This window comes from Dasypus novemcinctus, chromosome 9 (assembly GCF_030445035.2).
Source record: "Dasypus novemcinctus isolate mDasNov1 chromosome 9, mDasNov1.1.hap2, whole genome shotgun sequence".
In the NCBI taxonomy this organism is placed as follows: domain Eukaryota; kingdom Metazoa; phylum Chordata; class Mammalia; order Cingulata; family Dasypodidae; genus Dasypus; species Dasypus novemcinctus.
The window spans coordinates 108,612,294-108,630,740 of NC_080681.1; the positions used below are offsets into that span (position 1 = coordinate 108,612,294).

Sequence of the window (18,447 nt, forward strand, 5' to 3'; positions counted from 1 at the left end):
ATTAGTATTCTCATTGGCAAGGGGGGAAACTAAGGATCAGAGAATCAGAGTATTTGGATTTAGGGTTTAGCTGCTGGGAAAGCACCTGTGGGCTCCCACCTCACCTACCCAGCCCCATTTCCTGGTTCTTGAATCTTCTTTCCAGTGCCTGTGGCCAGACTCTGCTCTGTGCCTCAGCACTAGCTATCTCCTCTCCAGACGCCGTTTCAGGTTCCAGAATTCAGATGTAGTTTGTTGTGCTTCCCCCCAGCACCATCCAGCCCACTGTTCCTGTGTTCCCTTGCATTCACCCATTCAACATTCACTAGCTGAGGCCAGCTGTGGGTCAGGTCTGGGTCTGGGTGTGTGGGGTTCAGAGATGAACAAGATCCAGCCCACATCCTCGAGTCCACAGTTGCTAGGAAGAGAACACATCATCAGCTCTATCTAAAACAGTGCAGTGTACAAAGAGATGGGGTATAGGGTATTTGAGGATCCCAAAGAAGGGCCCCCCAACCCAGACGGGGTGTCCCAGTAAGATTTCTGGAGGTGTTACTAGAGTTGTCCTAAAGGATGAGTAGGAGACAGCCACACAGCAGTGGGATCCAGTGGAGGTCCTAGCATAGCAAGTTCAGGGATAGTGAGCAATTTGGGGACAGGCGATGAGTGCTGATGGCAAGGGCAGGATCATGTAGGACCCTGAGTGTTGGGCTAGAATTCCTGGGCGTTATCTTGTGGGCAGCGAGGAGATACTCCAGGGGAGGTGCTGGGACAGATGTTTGATTCTAAATGGAGGACGCTGGGGACACAAAAGACTGGAAGGAACCAGAAAGGCAATTGCTAGAGAGAGCAAAAATATGAGGAGGGCAGGGAAGATAGAGAGGAGATGAATCCCCAAAATATTTAGGAGACAGAATCGGTGGGGCCAGGGTGCAAACTGGATGTGGGAGTGAGGGGATTCAAGGATGACACTCAAGATTCCATCTGGGGCTCTGGGTGCAAGGTAGACAACCCTGAGTGATGGGCGGGGGAGGGGACAGGAAATGCTGGTTTCACTGCACAGGTAGGGAAACTGAGTCTCAGAGTAGAACACACGCAGGTCAGGGGCTCAGGGCCGTATACGCCGTGGATGTCAGCGGGTGTTCAGGAGGGCTTCTCGGTCCTGGGGGCTCCCCACATACCCCTCCCTGCTCTCGTGGGGAGGCTGCTCGCATTAGAACCTCATGACTAGCCCAGATCTGAAGCTGAGCTGCCATCCGAATCTCCTAACTGCCCTTTTTCACCCCTGCAGGCCCTGGCTTTCTTATCTAAAAAGTGGGAAGGCTGAGAAGTAACTTGAGCAAAGGCTGCTGGAAGTCCTCCCTTGATGCCACTGGGTCTCCTTGCCAGCTCTCTCCTCCAGCTCGTGTCTAACCAATGGCGTGCCCAGGGCTCAGTTTCTAGAACAGGACTTCTCAAACTTCAATGGCAACAGGAACCCTGCATGTTATGTATGTCTGTTCTCGAAACCCTCAAGTTCTCTAATAGAAATTTAAAAAGGACTTGAATGTGCACACAAATCACACATGGATCTTGAAATAGCTTCTGATTAGTGGGTCTAGGATGGGCCTGAGCGTCTGCATTTCTAACAAGCTCCCATATGCCAAAGCTGCTGGTCCCTGGACCACACTTTGAGATCAGTCTCCTGGCTTCACATACTTTCTCCTAGCAGATGACTACCGAATTTATATTTCCAGTCTAGCCCTCTCCCCAGAATTCTAACTTCTAATTACAATCCTTATTCGATGTGTCTATTTAAATATCTAAGAGTTGTAAAAATTTCCCCCATCCCTGCTCCTCCCCAGCTCTTCCCTAATCTCAAGACCCAACTGTTCAAGTCAAAGATCTAGAAGATCTCCTTAAATCTCTTCTTAGAATACGGGGACCTCTTATGTTTGTTTGTTTGTTTTTAAAGATTTATTTTTTATTTATTTCTCTCCCCCCCCCCATTGTCTGCTCTCTGTGTCCATTTGTTGTGTGTTCTTCTGTGTCTGCTTGTATTCTTGTCAGCAGTACCGGGAATCTGTGTTTCTTTTTGTTGCGTCATCTTGCTGTGTCAGCTCTCCGTGTGTGCGGCACCGTTCTTGGGCAGGCTGCACTTTCTTTCATGCTGGGTGGCTCTCCTTACGGGGCGCACTCCTTGCACGTGGGGCTCCCCTACGTGGGGGACACCCCTGCGTGGCAGGGCACTCCTTGGCACATTAGCACTGTGCATGGGCCAGCTCATCACACAGGTCAGGAGTCCCTGGGTTTGAACCCTGGACCTCCTATGTGGTAGGAGGACACTCTATCTGTTGAGCCAAATCCTCTTCTCCCTCTTATGTTTTTTAATGTAATGTTTGCATGATCTATTTATCTTTTTTAAAAAAAGACAATAATAAAAATAAATAAATAAAACTCTCTTCTTAGAAAAATAACCTCCGAATCCAAACTACCATCAAGTGCTGTCTACTTTACCTCCAAAGCATATCCTCAATCCGTCCACTCCCCCTAGCCTGCCATACCTCTTGCCTGGACTGCAGTAGCTGCCAACCTGGTCACCCTGCTCCCCTTGCCCCCCGCCCCACCCCAATAATTCCCTGCATAGCAGTCTTTAAAAAAATGCAAATCAAATCAGGTCATTCCCTGCTTAAATAAACTCTTTCAGGGACTTGCATCCCACTTAGAATTAAACTCTTAACTCCCTCCCCTGGCCTACACAAAGCCCAGCATGACTGGCCCTGCCTGCCATCCCAGCTTCATCCTCTGCAAATGCCCTCACCTTGAGGTCACGGCCACATCAGCCTCCTCTCTCCCTGAGCACATCCAGCCAGGTTTCCGCTTGGGGCCCTTGCACTGACTCTGCCCCCTGCCTCCTGGTCTGCGCTTGGCTGGTTCCTTCTCACCCTTTAGGTCTCAGCTTCTGGTTCCCCTTTCCAGAAAGGCCTGTCCGTCCCCACTGCAGTGGCCCCCATCCCTCACCCCAAGTGAACTCTCCACATGTCTTATCAGTAGCTGACCTTGGTCTGTTGATTGTTGTTTCCCCCACTGGGAGGTAAGACTCATGAGCAATGACCTTGTCCACCTGGTTTACTATGCTAATGCCTGCGACAGGAGCAGGGCCAGAATAGGTGTTAGCCTGGCTCCTCACCTATAAAACGAGGCTAAATAGACTAGCTCCCACCTCATGGGGTTGTTGAGATTAAAGGAGATATACATGTAAAGGCCAGGCATGGTGCCCGGCACGGGGTAACTAGGGGCTAATAATACCGATACTGTTATCAATACCATAATGGAATTCCCTGGTAGGAATGTGCTAGGCAGCACGCTCTCCAAATGACCTGAGTTCCGAGCAGCTGGGCTAATTTCTTGTTGCTGCCAACAGCAGAGAGAGGGCAAATTCAGGGATGAAAGGTGAAGGAGCGACACGTCAACTCAACTGTAAGTTTATTAGAAAGGCCATGGACAGATGAACCCTGAGTTACCGGCTGAGGAAGAAATGAAACAAACCGAAACAAAAAGACCCTTTGGCCTGCCCACGCCGCTGGCCCTCCGTGAACTCTGCTGTCTCACAGGCCCCAGCAGAAGGCCAAAAAGTGCTTTCCTCTCCTCCCGCAGTGGCTGCCCAAACTGCCTGCAGGGGACCCACTTGCGGCCAATGCAGATGCTGGTGCCTGGGGCTGGGAGTCGGTGGGGCCTTGGTCCTCTCCTCTAGCAGTTAGGGGTTCCGGAACCCCTAGCAGAACAGAACCGAAAAGCTGACGGGATAGAGTGAGTTCTGCTAAATGGCCAAAGGCTCTGGAAGATGACGCTGGACTGCCTTGGAGGGGTAGGCAGATGGCCACAGATGGCCAAGTGTGCGGGTCCCCAGGGTAGGACCCCAGAGCTGCTCTGAGGAGTTGCAGCTGCACGAAGCCCTAGCATGACCCAGTGCCCTTCAGGGGCTGCACTGGCAATTTCTGTTCCTGCAAAGGCGAATGGATCTTGTAAAAATCCACAGTGGTCAATGCCATTTTTTTCCTTTAAAAAAGTAAAAGTTTGTACAGTGAATCGATTTCAACCAGCAGAGCCTGAGCCCAGAAGAGTCTGTCCTGGGGAAGGAGAAGGCACTTCTCACACCCTCACGGGGGTGATCCGAGCTGGCTGCTTCCTGGGCCCCTCGGGGCTCCAGCTTGCTCTCGCCCTGCTTCTCAGGCCTGCTCCCTCTGGGAATCAGGCTGCTTCCACGGGGCTCACCGCCCTGCGGCCTGGCCGCCCCGGCCCTCACAGGGTGGTGGACGGCAGCTTCCTCACCCGCCGCTGGGCCAGGATGGACGACTCGATGGGCTTCAGCTGGGGGGTGGGCTTGGAGCTGTTGAGTGCAGAGTATGTGGCCGCCATGGCTCCCTGGGAAAGAAGGGGGGAGGTCAGTTCACAGGGTGGGGGTGGGGGCTGTTGCTCCAGGGTCCAGCCAGCCCCTCTCAATGTGCCATACCTCACCCAAACCTCCGCTAAACCAGCCTTGTGGTTCTTCATGATGATTGGCCTGCCTCCCCCATCAGACTGGGGGCTTCAGGGGCCAGGGGCTGTGTCCCCTGAGGACTGAGGGATCCTGAGTACAGTGTTGGACTGGGGCTCCCTGAGGACAGGGTGTGTCTGCTTTTCCTCTGCCCCACCTCATAGCCTGGCACAGACATGGCATATCCTGGTTCTGCCACCCCAAGTCCCCGCCCCTGGGCACCTTGGCCTGAGCCCTGGATGTGCAGGAGCCAGGGGTAGCTGTACCTTCACAAGCTGCAGGTCCTGGTGGGACAGCTGGCTCTGGGGGAGCTTGTCTTTCTGGGTGATCCATGGATGTTGGAGGACCTGCTTGGCTGTGAGGCGTTGGTGGGGGTCCACATGCAGCATCTTGGACACCAGGTCCTGAGGGCACAGTGGGCAAGGGGGTTGATGGGAAGGGCCATCGTGGGAACAGACAGCTGTCCCCCCCTGATGGGGAATGGACAGAGCAATCAGGTCTCACCACCTCACGCCCAAACCCTTGGCCCCTTCAGTCCACTCTCCATGCTGTTCTAGTCTTGCCAAGGCCTTCCCTCCTTTGACCTTTGCTGCTCCAAGGCCTTCCAAAATACCCTTCCCTTTCTCCTTCACCTTCTAGAAGCCATTGAGGAAGGTGAGAAGAGCCAAAGATTTGAGGTAAGATGGACTCAGGTTCAAACTTGACTCACTGATCAACTGAGTGTTCCGTGAAAGTCACCTCAACTCTCTAAGCCTCAGTTGCCCCTCTCGGAAAGAGAGAGAATAACATCTACCTTACTAGGCAGTGCCTGGCACAGAAGTTCCCAATAACTGGAAACTACCGCTAATACTGAAAGCTCAAATGCTACCTCCTCCAAGAAGGCCTCTTTGCTTGGTGTGGTCAGTTGCTGTTCTGTGCCTCCACTGCCCACACACCTGCCTCTTTTTGCTGCCTGGCATCTTTCTTCCTTGCATGCAAGCCTGGGTCTCCCACCACATCAGGTTTCCACAAGACAGGGGGCATGACTGATGCAGCTCTCTAGCCCTGCAGGGCTCGGCCCATGGCAAGGGCCAGTAAATGATCACCGGGTTATCCGAACAAAATTGGGAATAGGGGGGCAGTCTGGGAAGCTTCCATTGGAGAAATATGGCAATAGGGATTTGTAGAACATTCCATTAGGAGAAATGAGGCTGGAGGTCACCTGTTTACCAACTGCTGAAAAGTCCTGGGATAAGATACTGCCTCCCCCCTCCCAAATGAGGCTGGGGCAGGCCTGACAGACTCACCTTGGCTGTCTCTGAAACTGTGTTCCAATTCCCCCCACTGAAGTTGAACTTCCCACTGCCAATCCGGGTCAGGATTTCCTCTGGTGTGTCACTGGGCCCGTTGGCGAACGGAGTGTATCTGGGGAAAAGCCCACACAGTCTGGGCAGAGCCTCTGGCCTCTATCCTGAGGCTGGGGGAAGGGAGAATGGGCGCTCCCAAAGGCAGGGTCATGTTTCTAGGCCCAGACCCTGCTGAAGGCAGAGCTGAGCCTCTCCCATCAGACAAGCACCATCCCGGTCTGAACATTAGGGCTGGAGGAAGGGGTGGGAGTGGGGAAGGGGGTCCAGGCCAGCCGGGCACTCACCCCGCCAGCATGGTGTAGAGCAGAACGCCCAGGCTCCAGATGTCACAGCCTTCGTCGTACCCCTGCCGCTTCAGCACCTGACAAGGAGTAGGGGAGCGTGGTCAGTCTGAGCGGCAGCGGAAGCCCACTCCTCCCCAAAGGGGAAGGACAAGGGTCCCAGGCATCGGCTGGATCCTCCCTTGGTGCCTGGCCAAGGCCGCAGCGGTGCGTGTCTGGATTCAGCATGGGGCCTCTGGAAGGGGGCTCAAGGGCTCCCTCTCCTCACAGCTGAGAAGCCAGGCCACTCACCTCAGGAGCCACAAAGTTGGCGGTGTAGCAAGGTGTCATAAGGAGCCCGTTCTCAGCCCGCAGCTGCTTGGCAAAGCCGAAGTCACAGATGCGCAGACACTCGGGGTTCCCAGACTCGTCCACGTACAGGATGTTGCTGGGCTTGAGGTCCCTGTGCACAACCTGGGGAAAGAGGGCTGGGGTCAGCTCTCAAAGTGGGGAGGCTGCCGAGGATGAGCAAGCGAGGAAGGTGGAAGCCAGGGATAGAAGGATCCAGAATCCAAAAGGAAGGGAAGGGGCTGAAATGTGGGCCCTTGGTGCTGCCAGCGCTGCCTACTTGAAATCTACGCATGGGCCCACGAGGCGTCTCAAGCTTCACCTGTCCAAAGGGGTCTCCTCGTTTCTTACCTCCGACCTGCTCATCGCAAAGTCATATCTAACGGCAACTCCTTCCTTCCTGTGGCGCGGGCCAGAATTCTTCACGATGCCTCTTCCTTCTCTTATTCCTCAAATAGTCCACCAGCAAGTTGTCTCTCCCATTATAATACATCCAGAGCCAACCACGTCTCAGCCCCTCTACTGGCAGCACCCTGGTTCAGGCCTCTATCGTCCCCCTCCTGGATTATTGCAACTTCCTCCAGCCTGGTCTCCTTGCCCTTGCTTCCGACAGTCTGCTCGCTACGCCAGGGTGATCCTGTTGGACTTAAGTCTGATCGTGCCACTCGCCAGCCTGAAACCATCCAAGACTTCCCCTCTCGAGTGGAAAAGCTCTCACAATTGCCCACGCGGCCACCTGCTCTCTCCCCTGCCCCTCTCTCGCCACACCTCTTGCACCCTCAGGTCTTCTACAACTCTTGCCCGGCTGCTGCAGCCACACCAGTCTCTTTATCCTTCCTTCGACATGCCAAGCATGCTCCTGCCTCAGGGTCTTTGCAGTTGCTGTTCCAGCTTCCTGTAAAACTCTTCCCTGAGACATCTGCCCGGCTCATTCTCTTGCTTCTTTCAGGTCACAGCTCAAGCGTCATTTTATCAGAGACCTTCCCTGATCATCTCATATAAAATGGCAACCACGCCCCAGCACTCCTTAGTCTCTTTACCGTGTTTTATTTTATCTGGATTACCATCATTATAGTGAATGCTTACTGACTCCAGCCACTGCATGTGCAGACCACGAAGGCACTGCTTACCGCTGTTTCCCAACACTCGGAACAGCAGCGCACGTGCAGGCACTCGGCGTTTGTTGAATGAATGGCACTCACCACTTACTGCTGAGGCCTTGAGTAGATGTCTTTCCTCTGGGCCTGTTTGTCCATCTGTAATCTGAAGAGGCTGGACCACTCCACGTTTAACTCTCCCTCTCTCCCACTGTGCAGTTCTACCACCTATCACCCAATTATTGACAATTCTGGATCTCCCCAACCTTTCTTGAGTCCAGGCTCATATCCAGCTGGCAGCCAGACAGCGATCACTGGGCCTCACACCCATCGTGTCCTCCCCTCCCGCTCCTCTCCTGAGCTAAAGGGACCTCCCCAGGTTTCGTCTGCTCTCCTCCTCCTCGCCCACCTCGATCTATCAGCACCAGGTCCCTCTCTTCTGCTCCTACCTTGCCAGCATCAAACCATCGCCACCTTAGCTCAGGGAGCATCATCTCTTGCCTAAGTGGCTGACAGAAAGATTAAGTCACGTCATTTCCTGTTCAAAAATCGCCAGTGGTTCCCTGCTGCCTCAAGATGAAGCCCAAAGGCCCAGCCTGGTGTGGAATGGCCATTCATTCCAGCCTCACTATCCGCTGTATCCCCCTGAGCTCAGGCCACTGGGGTCTCCTTTGGCCATATCGTATCTGTCCCTGGAACATCTGTTCATTTCCAGCACCCAGCATAGGGCCTAGCACAGAACGAGTACTAAGCGAACATACGTGCAATGAACAAATGCATTATACCTCTGGAATACGTAGAGACCTTCCGGGCTAGATTAGCTGAGCCTCATAGATTACAAAGCTGGTTGGCTTTATAGGGATGGTCCTTTCAAAGCCCCAGTAGAGCTCCAGCAATTGCCCATGGGGCGGGCAAGTTGGAGGCTAGACATGGCCTAGTCCATCTTCAGGCAGAGGAGGAGGAAAGGGCTACACTGACAGGGTGGACCAAGCAACACCCTGGGAATTGTTTCCAAGCCTGGTAGAAGTCCCTTCCTGGGCAGCATCTGGGCAGCCCCTTGGGCTCTCTCCTTCCTAATATAATTGTATGGCCCAGACCCCCAGAAATGCAGATGCTTCTCTTTTCCAAGCAGAGGAGCCAGCCACGATTCCTAGAGGGCAGGGATGCCAGCTCAGCTGGGACACTGACCACCCTGCACAAGTGAGCTCCCTGGTTTTCAAGTGCTTTCTCAGCCATGCTGTCACTGGGACTGCCCATTATACCTTGGTAAGTGGGTGGGACAGGGATTATTGAGAGAAAAAGGAAACTGAGGCTCTGAGAGGAAAAACGGCTTGCTTGTGGCTAGTAAGAGGCAGAGGCAAGACTTGAATCCAGTTCTAACAGTACTTCCATGGTCTTTCCAGTTTAGGTGGCACAGATAACACTTTGGGAAATAAACTCCCACAAGTAACTGTGGCTAAACACGGCAGGTGTCAGAATATTAGGGGGTTAGGCCCAGTGGTTAGGGCATCCGTCTACCACATGGGAGGTCCGCGGTTCAAACCCCGGGCCTCCTTGACCCGTGTGGAGCTGGCCCATGCGCAGTGCTGATGCGCACAGGGAGTGCCGCGCCACGCAGGGGTGTCCCCCGCGTGGGGGAGCCCCACGTTCAAGGAGGGCACCCGTAAGGAGAGCCGCCCAGCGTGAAAGAAAGTGCAGCCTGCCCAGGAATGGCGCCGCCCACACTTCCCGTGCTGCTGACGACACCAGAAGTGGACAAAGAAACAAGACACAGCAAATGGACACAGAGAACAGACAACTGGGGGAGGGGGTGAATTAAATAAATAAATAAATCTTTAAAAAAAAAAAAAAAAGAATATTAGGGTTGGGGGGGTGAAGCAGAGCACAGCTTGACAAAGCCCCACAGGTGATTCTGTTATCTGCCCACCAGGTGTGCTTGGGGTGGGAGAGGAAGCGGAAGTATATTCGCACATCTCACTGCAGTAAGACATGCAATAGGCTGGACAAACCGTGAAGCGAGGCAGAGAGGAACCACAGACACCAGACAGCACATGCCCAGAGTAAAGGGGAAGGCACAATTTAGCTCCAGCTGAGAGTCACCGTGTAGGAGCTCAAGCCCAGCTTTTCAAAAGCAGACAAATTACAAAATAAAATAAATTAAAATAAAACAACTGCATATCTCGCAGGCTAAACAACATGTATTTGCAAGTCAAATGTAGCAAGTGAGTCAACAATCTGTGACTTCTGGCAGAGTTGGGATGTCAGATGTGGAGTCAGGTGAACCATCAGTAGCTGTGTGATCTCAGGCACATCATCTAATCTCTCTAGCCCTTAGTTTCCTCATCTGTAAAATGGGGCTAATGATAGACCTCAGCTCCAGGATGTAGGAAGAACAAGGAGTTAAGACACCAGGAAAGTTCAGTTCAGGGCCTGGGAAACGGTGGCTGTTGTTATAGTAACCCCAGAAGAGCCTGGCTGTTTAGACATAGTGACTGCTTGTTAAGAAGCACTTAAAGGGAAGAGGATGTGGCTCAAGCAGTTGGGTGCCCACCTACCACATGGGAGGTTCCAGGTTCAGCTCTTGGTGTTTCTTAAAGAAGACAAGCAAGACAGTGAGCTGACGTGACAGGCTGGTGTGGAGAGCTGATGCAACAAGATGACACAATGAAATGATGCAATGAGGAGACACGAAGAGGAAACACAATGAGAGACACAACAAGCAGGGAGTGGAGATGGCTCAAACGATTGGGTGCCTCCTGGGTTTGGTTCCTGGTGCCTCCTAAAAAGAAAATAAGCAGACACAGAGGACACACAATGAACAGACACAGAGAGCAGACAGCGAGTGCAAACAACAAGGGGGGGGGGATAATAAATAAATAAAAAAGAAGCGCTTAAAAATTAGAGGACAAGAAATTAGTTCTTGTCCATAACAGCATCTGATCACAGGCAGAAGAGCAAAGACTAGGGACTCAGACTAGCTGTGAGACTTTGGACAATTTATTCGAGTTCCCGGAGCCTCAGTTCCCTCACTTATAGAACAGGAATAACGATTGTATCTTCCTCATGGATTTGTTGGTGTGATTAATATGTACAGTGCTTAGAACCCTGCCTGGCTGTGAAAAGTGCTATGCAGTGTTAGCTGCCAGCAGCAGGTGCATATGACCAGCCAAAAAAAGGTGAAAGTGTTCAGTGTGAATCATCTGGTTAAAGAGAGAAGTTAAAGCATGGAGTCAACTCTCTACTAATTCCACAGACTCAAAGGCTGTTCTCAGGCTCTCTCCAGAATGATAGGGACCTTAACAGAACCAATCTGGAAGGGCTGGGAACTTAAAAGGACTCTATGTAGTGAATAAAGAATTCCTGCAAAATAAGAAAAATATAAACAATCCAGTTAAGATATAGACAAAAGACTTGAATAGGCATATCATAGAGGAGCCTATCCAAATGGCCATTGAACACATGAAAAGACACTCAACTTCATCAATCAAGATGGAAATGCAATTTAAAACCACAATGAGATACTACTCCACACCCACCAGAATGGCTACGATTAAAGAGCTGGAAGAACTCAACTGTTAGTGAGTACCAGAAGTCTCAAACACTTCCGATGGGAGTGTAAATGGTTAAAAACCACTTTGGAAAACCAGCAATATCTACTAAAAATAAATGTATCCTTATACTCTGACCAGTAATTCCACTCCAAGATTTACTTCCAACATAAAATCATCCATAGGTTCACCAAAAAAGTACTAGAATGTCACAGCAACAGTAGTCATAAGAGTCACAAACCGGACAGTAAGATGGGCAATTAAATTGCGTATGTTCCAATGGTAGAACACGACACAGCAATGGGAATGAATGAACTGCCGCCACGCACAACAGCATGGATGAATCTCAGAGACAAAGGTGAGGGACAGAAGCCAGACAAAAAAAGAGTATGTTTATGTAAAATTCAAAAATGGGCTAAACTAATCTGAGCTATTCCAAGTCAGCTTGTGGGTGGGTGGGCAGGGACTGGAAGGAGCACGAGGAGGCTTCGGGGGCACTGGAAATGCTTGATTTCTTGATATGGGTGCTGGCTACATAGATATATTCACTTTTTGAAAATGTATTGTATGACATGTACATTATGATTTGTGCACTTTTCTGGGTTTATGTGATATTTCAACAAAAAGATAACATGAAAACAAAAAGGTCCCAGGGGACCCTGCTCCCTGGTCACCCTTCCCATCCCTCATCCCTAATCTCCTATGGGAGTCCCAGCTTCTAGATGACCAGTTACAGCCAATGCTAAATCAGCCCAGAGACTCTCCCTTCGGCTACCTCAACAAGAAGAGCCTCCCTATTTCCACACCATGTGCCCTGAAAAGGGCCAGAAACCTTGGAGCTCTGTGGATGGCTGGCTTTGGGAAGGAAAAAGTGTCCTCCAACAAATCCCACCCAGTGGCTGTCCATACCTGGAGCTTGCACACACCCGCTAGAGGGGACGTGTTACCTTTGGGTGCAGCCCCCATTCTAGAAAGTTCTTCCCAGCTTTGAGCCTTAGATAACTCACTGGTTCCAACTCTATCCTCTAAACCTTTTTCAGAATAACTTTAACTAGCACCCACTTGAGAACAAACAGGAAAAGGAAACATTTACTTTCTCACCTGGACATTTAAATATAAAGTCGGTTTGCACTGGCCATCTCAAAAACCAAAGCCACTTCAAACGTTACCATTAAAAGCACATGTGGTAACCAAACTGAAGTTCTGGTTATAAGGTAAAATTCTTTTTTCTCTTTTTTTGAACAGAACTAATAAATTAGACCATCAGGCACTGCCATTTTACAAACCCGAATGAAATAATTGATTCAGGCAAAGATCCTCAAAGGATGAATCCTTTAGATGATAGGTCGATGAGGATCTATACAGGGGGGTGATCAGACTATCCCCACCTGACATCTCTAGTGGGCGGCAATGTGGGCACTGTGTGCACCCTACACCTCCCACAAAGTGCTTCTGAAACCCAATCCATCTGGAGAGGGGTGTAGCTCAGTGGTTGAGGTCCCAGGTTCAAACCCCACTATCCCCTTTAAAAAAAAAAAAGAAAGAAACCAACCCATCAGAAAAAGCCAAAGCTGAATCTACTCCAGACTCCACAGCAACATGCAGTGTGCTACACAAATACACAGCTTCCAGTTTGCTACCACGGGTGATGGAAAACAATTAAATGATGCCACGAGGAAGAAAACAGGCAAATTCAGAATGTGGAACATTTCACAGAGTAACTCATTTCTCCAAGTTGGTGACATAAAACAAGGGAGGGTCTTAGAGAGATTAGTTACACGGATATACACATTTAGCAAAACTCATTGTATTGTGCACTGAAGATCTGTTATTTCACTGTACGCAAATTTCACCGCAGTTACAAAGAGAGAAATTTAAGAATATTACAACTGAATGAAATGTGTGAGCCTTAACGGGATCCTTATTCCAATGAACCTGCTGTAAAAAGACATTTTTGAAAGGACAACAGGGGAAGTGTTTCTGTGGACTGGGTATTTATGTGGAAAAAAAAAAAATCATTGTTAATATTGTTAATTGTCATGAAAGAAAATGTTCCCCTTTCTAGAGTCTAGTGGGAAATGTTTAAAATACTTCAGTTACAGGTAGTATCATGTTGTCTGCAACTTCCTTTCAAATGCATCAGCAAAAACTGAGATATTTTATACATAAAGAGAGACAGAGAAGAAAGGAGAGAAAACAAATTTGGCAGACTGTTACTATTTGGTGGATCCAGAAGGTAAATGGTTTCCACTGTACTATTCTTTTAACTTTTCTGTAGGATTGAACTTTTTTCCTCAATAAAAAGTTAGCAATAAAGTGCAATACCATTTTAAAAAATGACAACTACTGACATGTCAAAGTGCTTGCCATTCCATTTTAAACTTTTGTTTTTTTCCAGATAAAAATGAGTTAGACAATTTGTTTTCATGGAAAAAAATTGGGAATAATATTTCATTGACAAAACACAACAAAAAGAGGGAGGGAAGGAAGAAGGGAGAGAGCAAGAAAGTTTAAAAAAAGAAAAAAGAAAAAGAAAGGGAGAGATGAAGCAGGCATGGTAAAAATCTTGACAATTTTTGAATTTGGGGTTCACTATACTATTTTTATGGCAATGATCCAGCCCTCTCTCTCCCTACCGTTTCTGTGGCGTCTACCAGGAGCCTGCCCTGGCCCGGGTGCCTTCCGGCGTGGCACCTCCCGCCATCCTCACGGCCACCCTGTGAGGCAGCGCTTACCATAAGTTTGTGGATGGGGAAATGACTCTGAGAGGTGAAGTGGCTTTCTCAACCCCACGGACGGTCCCTGAAGAAGGCAGGACTCAGACCCAGGCAGTCCAATTCCAGACCTGCATTCTTAACCGCCACCCTGATTAGAGTATCACATCGTAGAGACAGAAACTCGCCCTATCGCTACGGTTTAATGCACTGGAAGGAGCAGCTCCACTGCCTTTCAGCTCTGCCAGGCCTCGCCCGAGGTGTCCAGAGCCTTCCTTGTGTGACAATAAAGGCCAGGCTCGGTGGCCTGCACCCACCCCTCTTCGGCAGCAACTGCTGTGTCTCCAGCAACATTTCCTCTGCATCTACTTCCTCTGTCCAAGCAGCCGAACTCACAGTCAAATTTATCTCCCTGATGTCCCAGTGGCCCTGATGCTCTATGGCTTAAAAACCACCCCAGGTCCGACATTCTGGCTCCATCCCTCCCTGGCTGCACGACCTTGGGCAAGTGATCTCACATCTCTGAGCCTCAGTCTTCTTACCTGTAAAGTGGGGCCAATAATGGTACCTCCCTCATAGGGCTGCTGTGAGCACGCAGAGAGATAACGTAGGGAAAGAACCTAGCAGGGTGCCTGGCACGTAGTAGGTACTTAATAATCCTTCCTTTTCATAGTCGGGCCTCATCTCTCTGCCCCTCCCTCCTTTTCCTCTTTACATTCATCCATCCGTCTGCCCAGCCCGCTGCCCACCTCCAGAACCCCCTTGGGTGGTAGGGGCTGCCACTGCCTGGGCCAGCCCATGCTCCTCATACTCTGCTGATGGCATGACCCTTGGCAGCCCACCCCCCACCTTGTTACCCCGACTTACGCCCTGTGAGTGCAGATACTCCACGGTCTTGCTGATGGTGTGCAGGACGGAGCTGGCCTCCCGTTCAGAGAAGAATTTCTGCCTCAGGATCTTGTCCAGCAGCTCCCCGCCCCGCATCAGCTCCGTCACCAGGTACACGTGTTTGCCATCATCGTACACCTGTGGGGGCCTCCGCCGTCAGGCCCTTCTTCCCAGGGCCAGGCCTGGGCCCTTGACCATCCAGTCAGGGAAGAATGACCTGGCCTAGGAGGCTGGAGCCTTGGGTGCACGTCCTGCTCTGTGCTTTGGTGGCCCCAGGAAGGGCTTCACCTTTCTGGGCCCCTGTCCTCTCTGGACAGGGCGAGGCTGGCACTGGCTCTGCCCTTTGTGGAGCAGGAAAGATCTCAGAGAACACCCAAGTCTGGACTGGGCAGCTCTTGGGGGGCAGCCAGACTGGAGGGACCAAGGAGCCCCCGATCCCCTTCCCCATGGCGGCCCCCCAATAAACCCTGGAGGGCCAAGTCCCCAATCCCATCCCAGCCTCAAGGACCCCCACTCACATCCTTCAGGGTGATGATATTGGGGTGCTGCCCATATCGCAGAAGAATCTCAATCTCTTCCGAGGGGTCCCGCTTGCTCTTGTCAATGACCTGAGGAAAGAGGGGTGCATGTGGCAGTGCCAGGAGGAGAGACATGGGTCCCTTCCTGACACAGGGCCCACATGGCAGAGCCTGGTAGTCTCAGCTGCACACCTTTCACCCAGCCACAGTGCCTCAGGCACCTCCTCCCGCAAAGGGCCATGGTCTACTGGCCTCAGCCAAAACACGGTCGGGAGGCCCACCTTGACTGCGTACTCCATGTTGGTGGCCTTGTGGATACAGCGCTTGCACACGGAGTAGGACCCCACGCCGATGGTCTCCTTTACCATGTAGCCGTCGCTAAAAATGAGGTTCTTCCCGTGAAGTTGCTGCAGGAGACCCAAGAGTTGGGCTGACCCCCTGCTCCACGATGCCAGGTGTCGTCCCCCAGCACCAAGGCCTTGGCACGGTGAGATAGCCTCAGGAAGTCTGGAGTTGAGCGCTGGTGGGGTGACTCTGTCCCTCTCTGGGCCTCAGTTTTCTACTCTATATGATGGGGAGGCTGGTTGGCTCCCAGTCTGCCTGCTGCAGACTGTGGTGACAGGATGGACAGAGTGGGCAACAGGGCTACAACACACCCCCAGAGGTTCTGAGGAGGCCAGCCAGGCCTGGGAGGGACACGGAGCCCTGAGCCGGGCCTTTCCAGGGGGTCACAGTCCCTCCTGGGATGTCTCAAGGTTCTGAGGCAGTGACCACAGCAAATGCTCATATGGTGCTCTCTGTGGCCAGGCCCTGCTAAGCACTTTTCACAGGTGACCACACGTCCCCGTTTGCCTTGAACAGCCCTGGTTTTTGCCTGTGGTTCCAGCATCCAGTCTGGTTTAACATTGGCCAAGGACAAAGACATCCCGGTTGGCAAAATAAATTAGAGTCACCTTAACTTTACACATATTAACTTATGTAAGCCTCACAACAATCCTATGGAAAAAGGCTCTATCGTTACCCCCATTTTACAGAGGAGGAAACTGAGGCACTGAGAAGATGAGGGACCCAAAGCCCCTGACCTTAGAAACTCTGAACCCAGGCAATGGGCTCCAAAGTTGACATTCTTGCCTCTCATCCCTGAATTTCCCAAGAAGCACTGTGAGTGTACAAACAGGAGGCAAGTGTGAGGAGACACAAGCCTCCTGCCACTCGTCCCTGTCAAGGCCCTGATAGCCACCCACTGCCCCACCACCCTGGGCACCCTCTGCCATTTATCTTGGTCCTACAGTGTCCCTGGCCCTGTTCCAGGAATTTTATATCCATGCTGTCGTCAATCCTCAGGAGCACCAAGTGAGGTGGGTACTATCACCTTCGTTTTACAAATGAGGAAACTGAGGCTCAGGGACGGTGGAGGACCTATGGGTTCCACGGTGGCATCAAGGCTCTGTCCAGCTCCAGAGCCTCTGTCCTCAGCCAGCCTGCCTGTGGCTGCTAGGTGGAAGGGGACAACCGGGCAGCAGCCCCTGCTCCCTCACCTGTACCACCGAGTGCAGCGGTGCCTGTGGGGCCCGAGGCTTGCCATCCTCCTCCATCAGACCGGTGGCCACGAAGCTGAAGCCACGGAACAGCTGATGGGCGCCAGCGCTAGGGGGGATGCCCGGGGAGTCTGTGGGGGCAGGAAGTGAGCCTCAGGAAGCGCCCAGCAAAGGGGAATCCCGGGCTTCAAGGCCTGCACAGCAAGCGGCCACCGCAGGCCCCTAGGCAGAGCCCATCCGCCCCAGACCTTCGTCAGCCCAGCTGTACAATGTGTGTTTAGACCAGCCCGGCCTGACATGCCAGGGGCAGGAAAGACTCCACATCTGGCCTCCAGCCCAGGCCAAGTCACTTCACCTCGCCTCCTCCCAGCGCCCCCGCTCAGGTCTGTCCCTTCAGGCCTGCTGTGCAGCCACCAGAGGGGTGGTTCCAATGACAAATCTGATCACATCGCCATTCTGCTCACCCCTCAGTGCTCCCCTCTGAGCTCAGGAGAAAGCCCGACTCCTTGGCCTGCCAGGTGAGCTCTGTGATCCAGCCCTGCCTCCTCTCCCCCAACTCCACAGCTCAGCCACACTGGGCTCCTCTGTCCCTTAAAGGGGTCTCTGAGCCACCGCACATGCCATTCCCTCTAACTGGGTGATCCACTCCTGGTCCACCCTTCAAGGCTCAGCTTCCACGCTCTTGCCGCTGAGAAGCCTGACACCGCTCCTCTCACTCCCTCGCCCCTACTAAGCTGCACTTGTCATGCTGCTGGAAACTGTCTCCATGTCTCCCTCCACTACAGCCAGGGCCTGGGTCTGTCTTGTTCACTGTCATGCCCTCCATGCCTGGCACACAGTAGCTGCCTGGTACTTATTTGTCTGAGAATGGAATAAAGACAGAACAACTGGTGGCAGACTTGGCCCAGTGGTTAGGGTGTCCATCTACCACATGGGAGGTCCGCGGTTCAAACCCCAGACCTCCTTGACCCGTGTGGAGCTGGCCCACGCACAGTGCTGATGTGCGCAAGGAGTGCCGCTGCCACACAGGGGTGTCCCCGCGTAGGGGAGCCCCACACGCAAGGAGTGCGCCCCGTAAGGAGAGCCGCCCAGTGCGCAAGAAAGTGCAGGCTGCCCAGGAATGGTACTGCACACACGGAGAGCTGACACAGCAAGATGACACAACAAAAAGAAACACAGATTCCCATGCCGCTGACAACAACAGAAGTGGACAGAGACGACGCAGCAAATAGACACAGAGAACAACCAGGGTGGCGGGGGAAGGGGAGAGAAATAAATAAATAACTCTTTAAAAAAAAAAAAGACAGAACAACTGCTAGGAGGAGTGCTGAGCTCCCTGCCATCAGAGATAAGCAAGCTGCAGCAAAAAAAGCACCCCCTCTGCTGAAACCCCTTCTGCTAGCTACTCCCAGAGCTAGCACTCTCCCTAACATCTGGCCGAAAGCTAGGATTTAGCAACCTCCTTCCCAGAAGGCCTCTCATCAGCTTCTCGCAGCAGCCCCAGGGAGTCAATGGGTCTGTGGCTGCGTCCGTGTCCAGATGAACCTCACTAAGGCCCAGCTCTCACGCCAAACAAAGCCAGTCCCACACTGGCCCCTGACCTGTGGGTGCTGTCACCACGCAGTTTTGCTGGGTCAGATTCTTTAGCCCTGATGAAGTGTGACCCTGATGTGTTTGGTCTTCCCAGAGGCTGAA

At 52.0% G+C, this 18,447-nt stretch overlaps 1 protein-coding gene across 4 annotated transcripts in view; it reads right to left on the minus strand.

Annotated features, from left to right (window-relative positions):
* Nucleotides 1-3,427: 3,427 nt before the first annotated feature.
* RPS6KA1 (ribosomal protein S6 kinase A1) overlaps nt 3,428-18,447 on the minus strand; it is a 37,384-nt gene continuing 22,364 nt past the window's right edge. For all 4 annotated transcript variants that reach the window (XM_004478774.4, XM_071217627.1, XM_058304059.2 and 1 more), the window contains 9 exons: nt 16,753-16,883; nt 15,496-15,621; nt 15,215-15,304; nt 14,676-14,834; nt 6,414-6,575; nt 6,126-6,202; nt 5,782-5,899; nt 4,762-4,899; nt 3,428-4,383 (listed from right to left, as the gene is read on the minus strand). In XM_004478774.4, the coding sequence (XP_004478831.1) occupies nt 4,261-4,383; nt 4,762-4,899; nt 5,782-5,899; nt 6,126-6,202; nt 6,414-6,575; nt 14,676-14,834; nt 15,215-15,304; nt 15,496-15,621; nt 16,753-16,883 (1,124 nt within the window). In that variant the 3' untranslated portion in view covers nt 3,428-4,260. The remainder of the gene's footprint in view (nt 4,384-4,761; nt 4,900-5,781; nt 5,900-6,125; nt 6,203-6,413; nt 6,576-14,675; nt 14,835-15,214; nt 15,305-15,495; nt 15,622-16,752; nt 16,884-18,447) is intronic.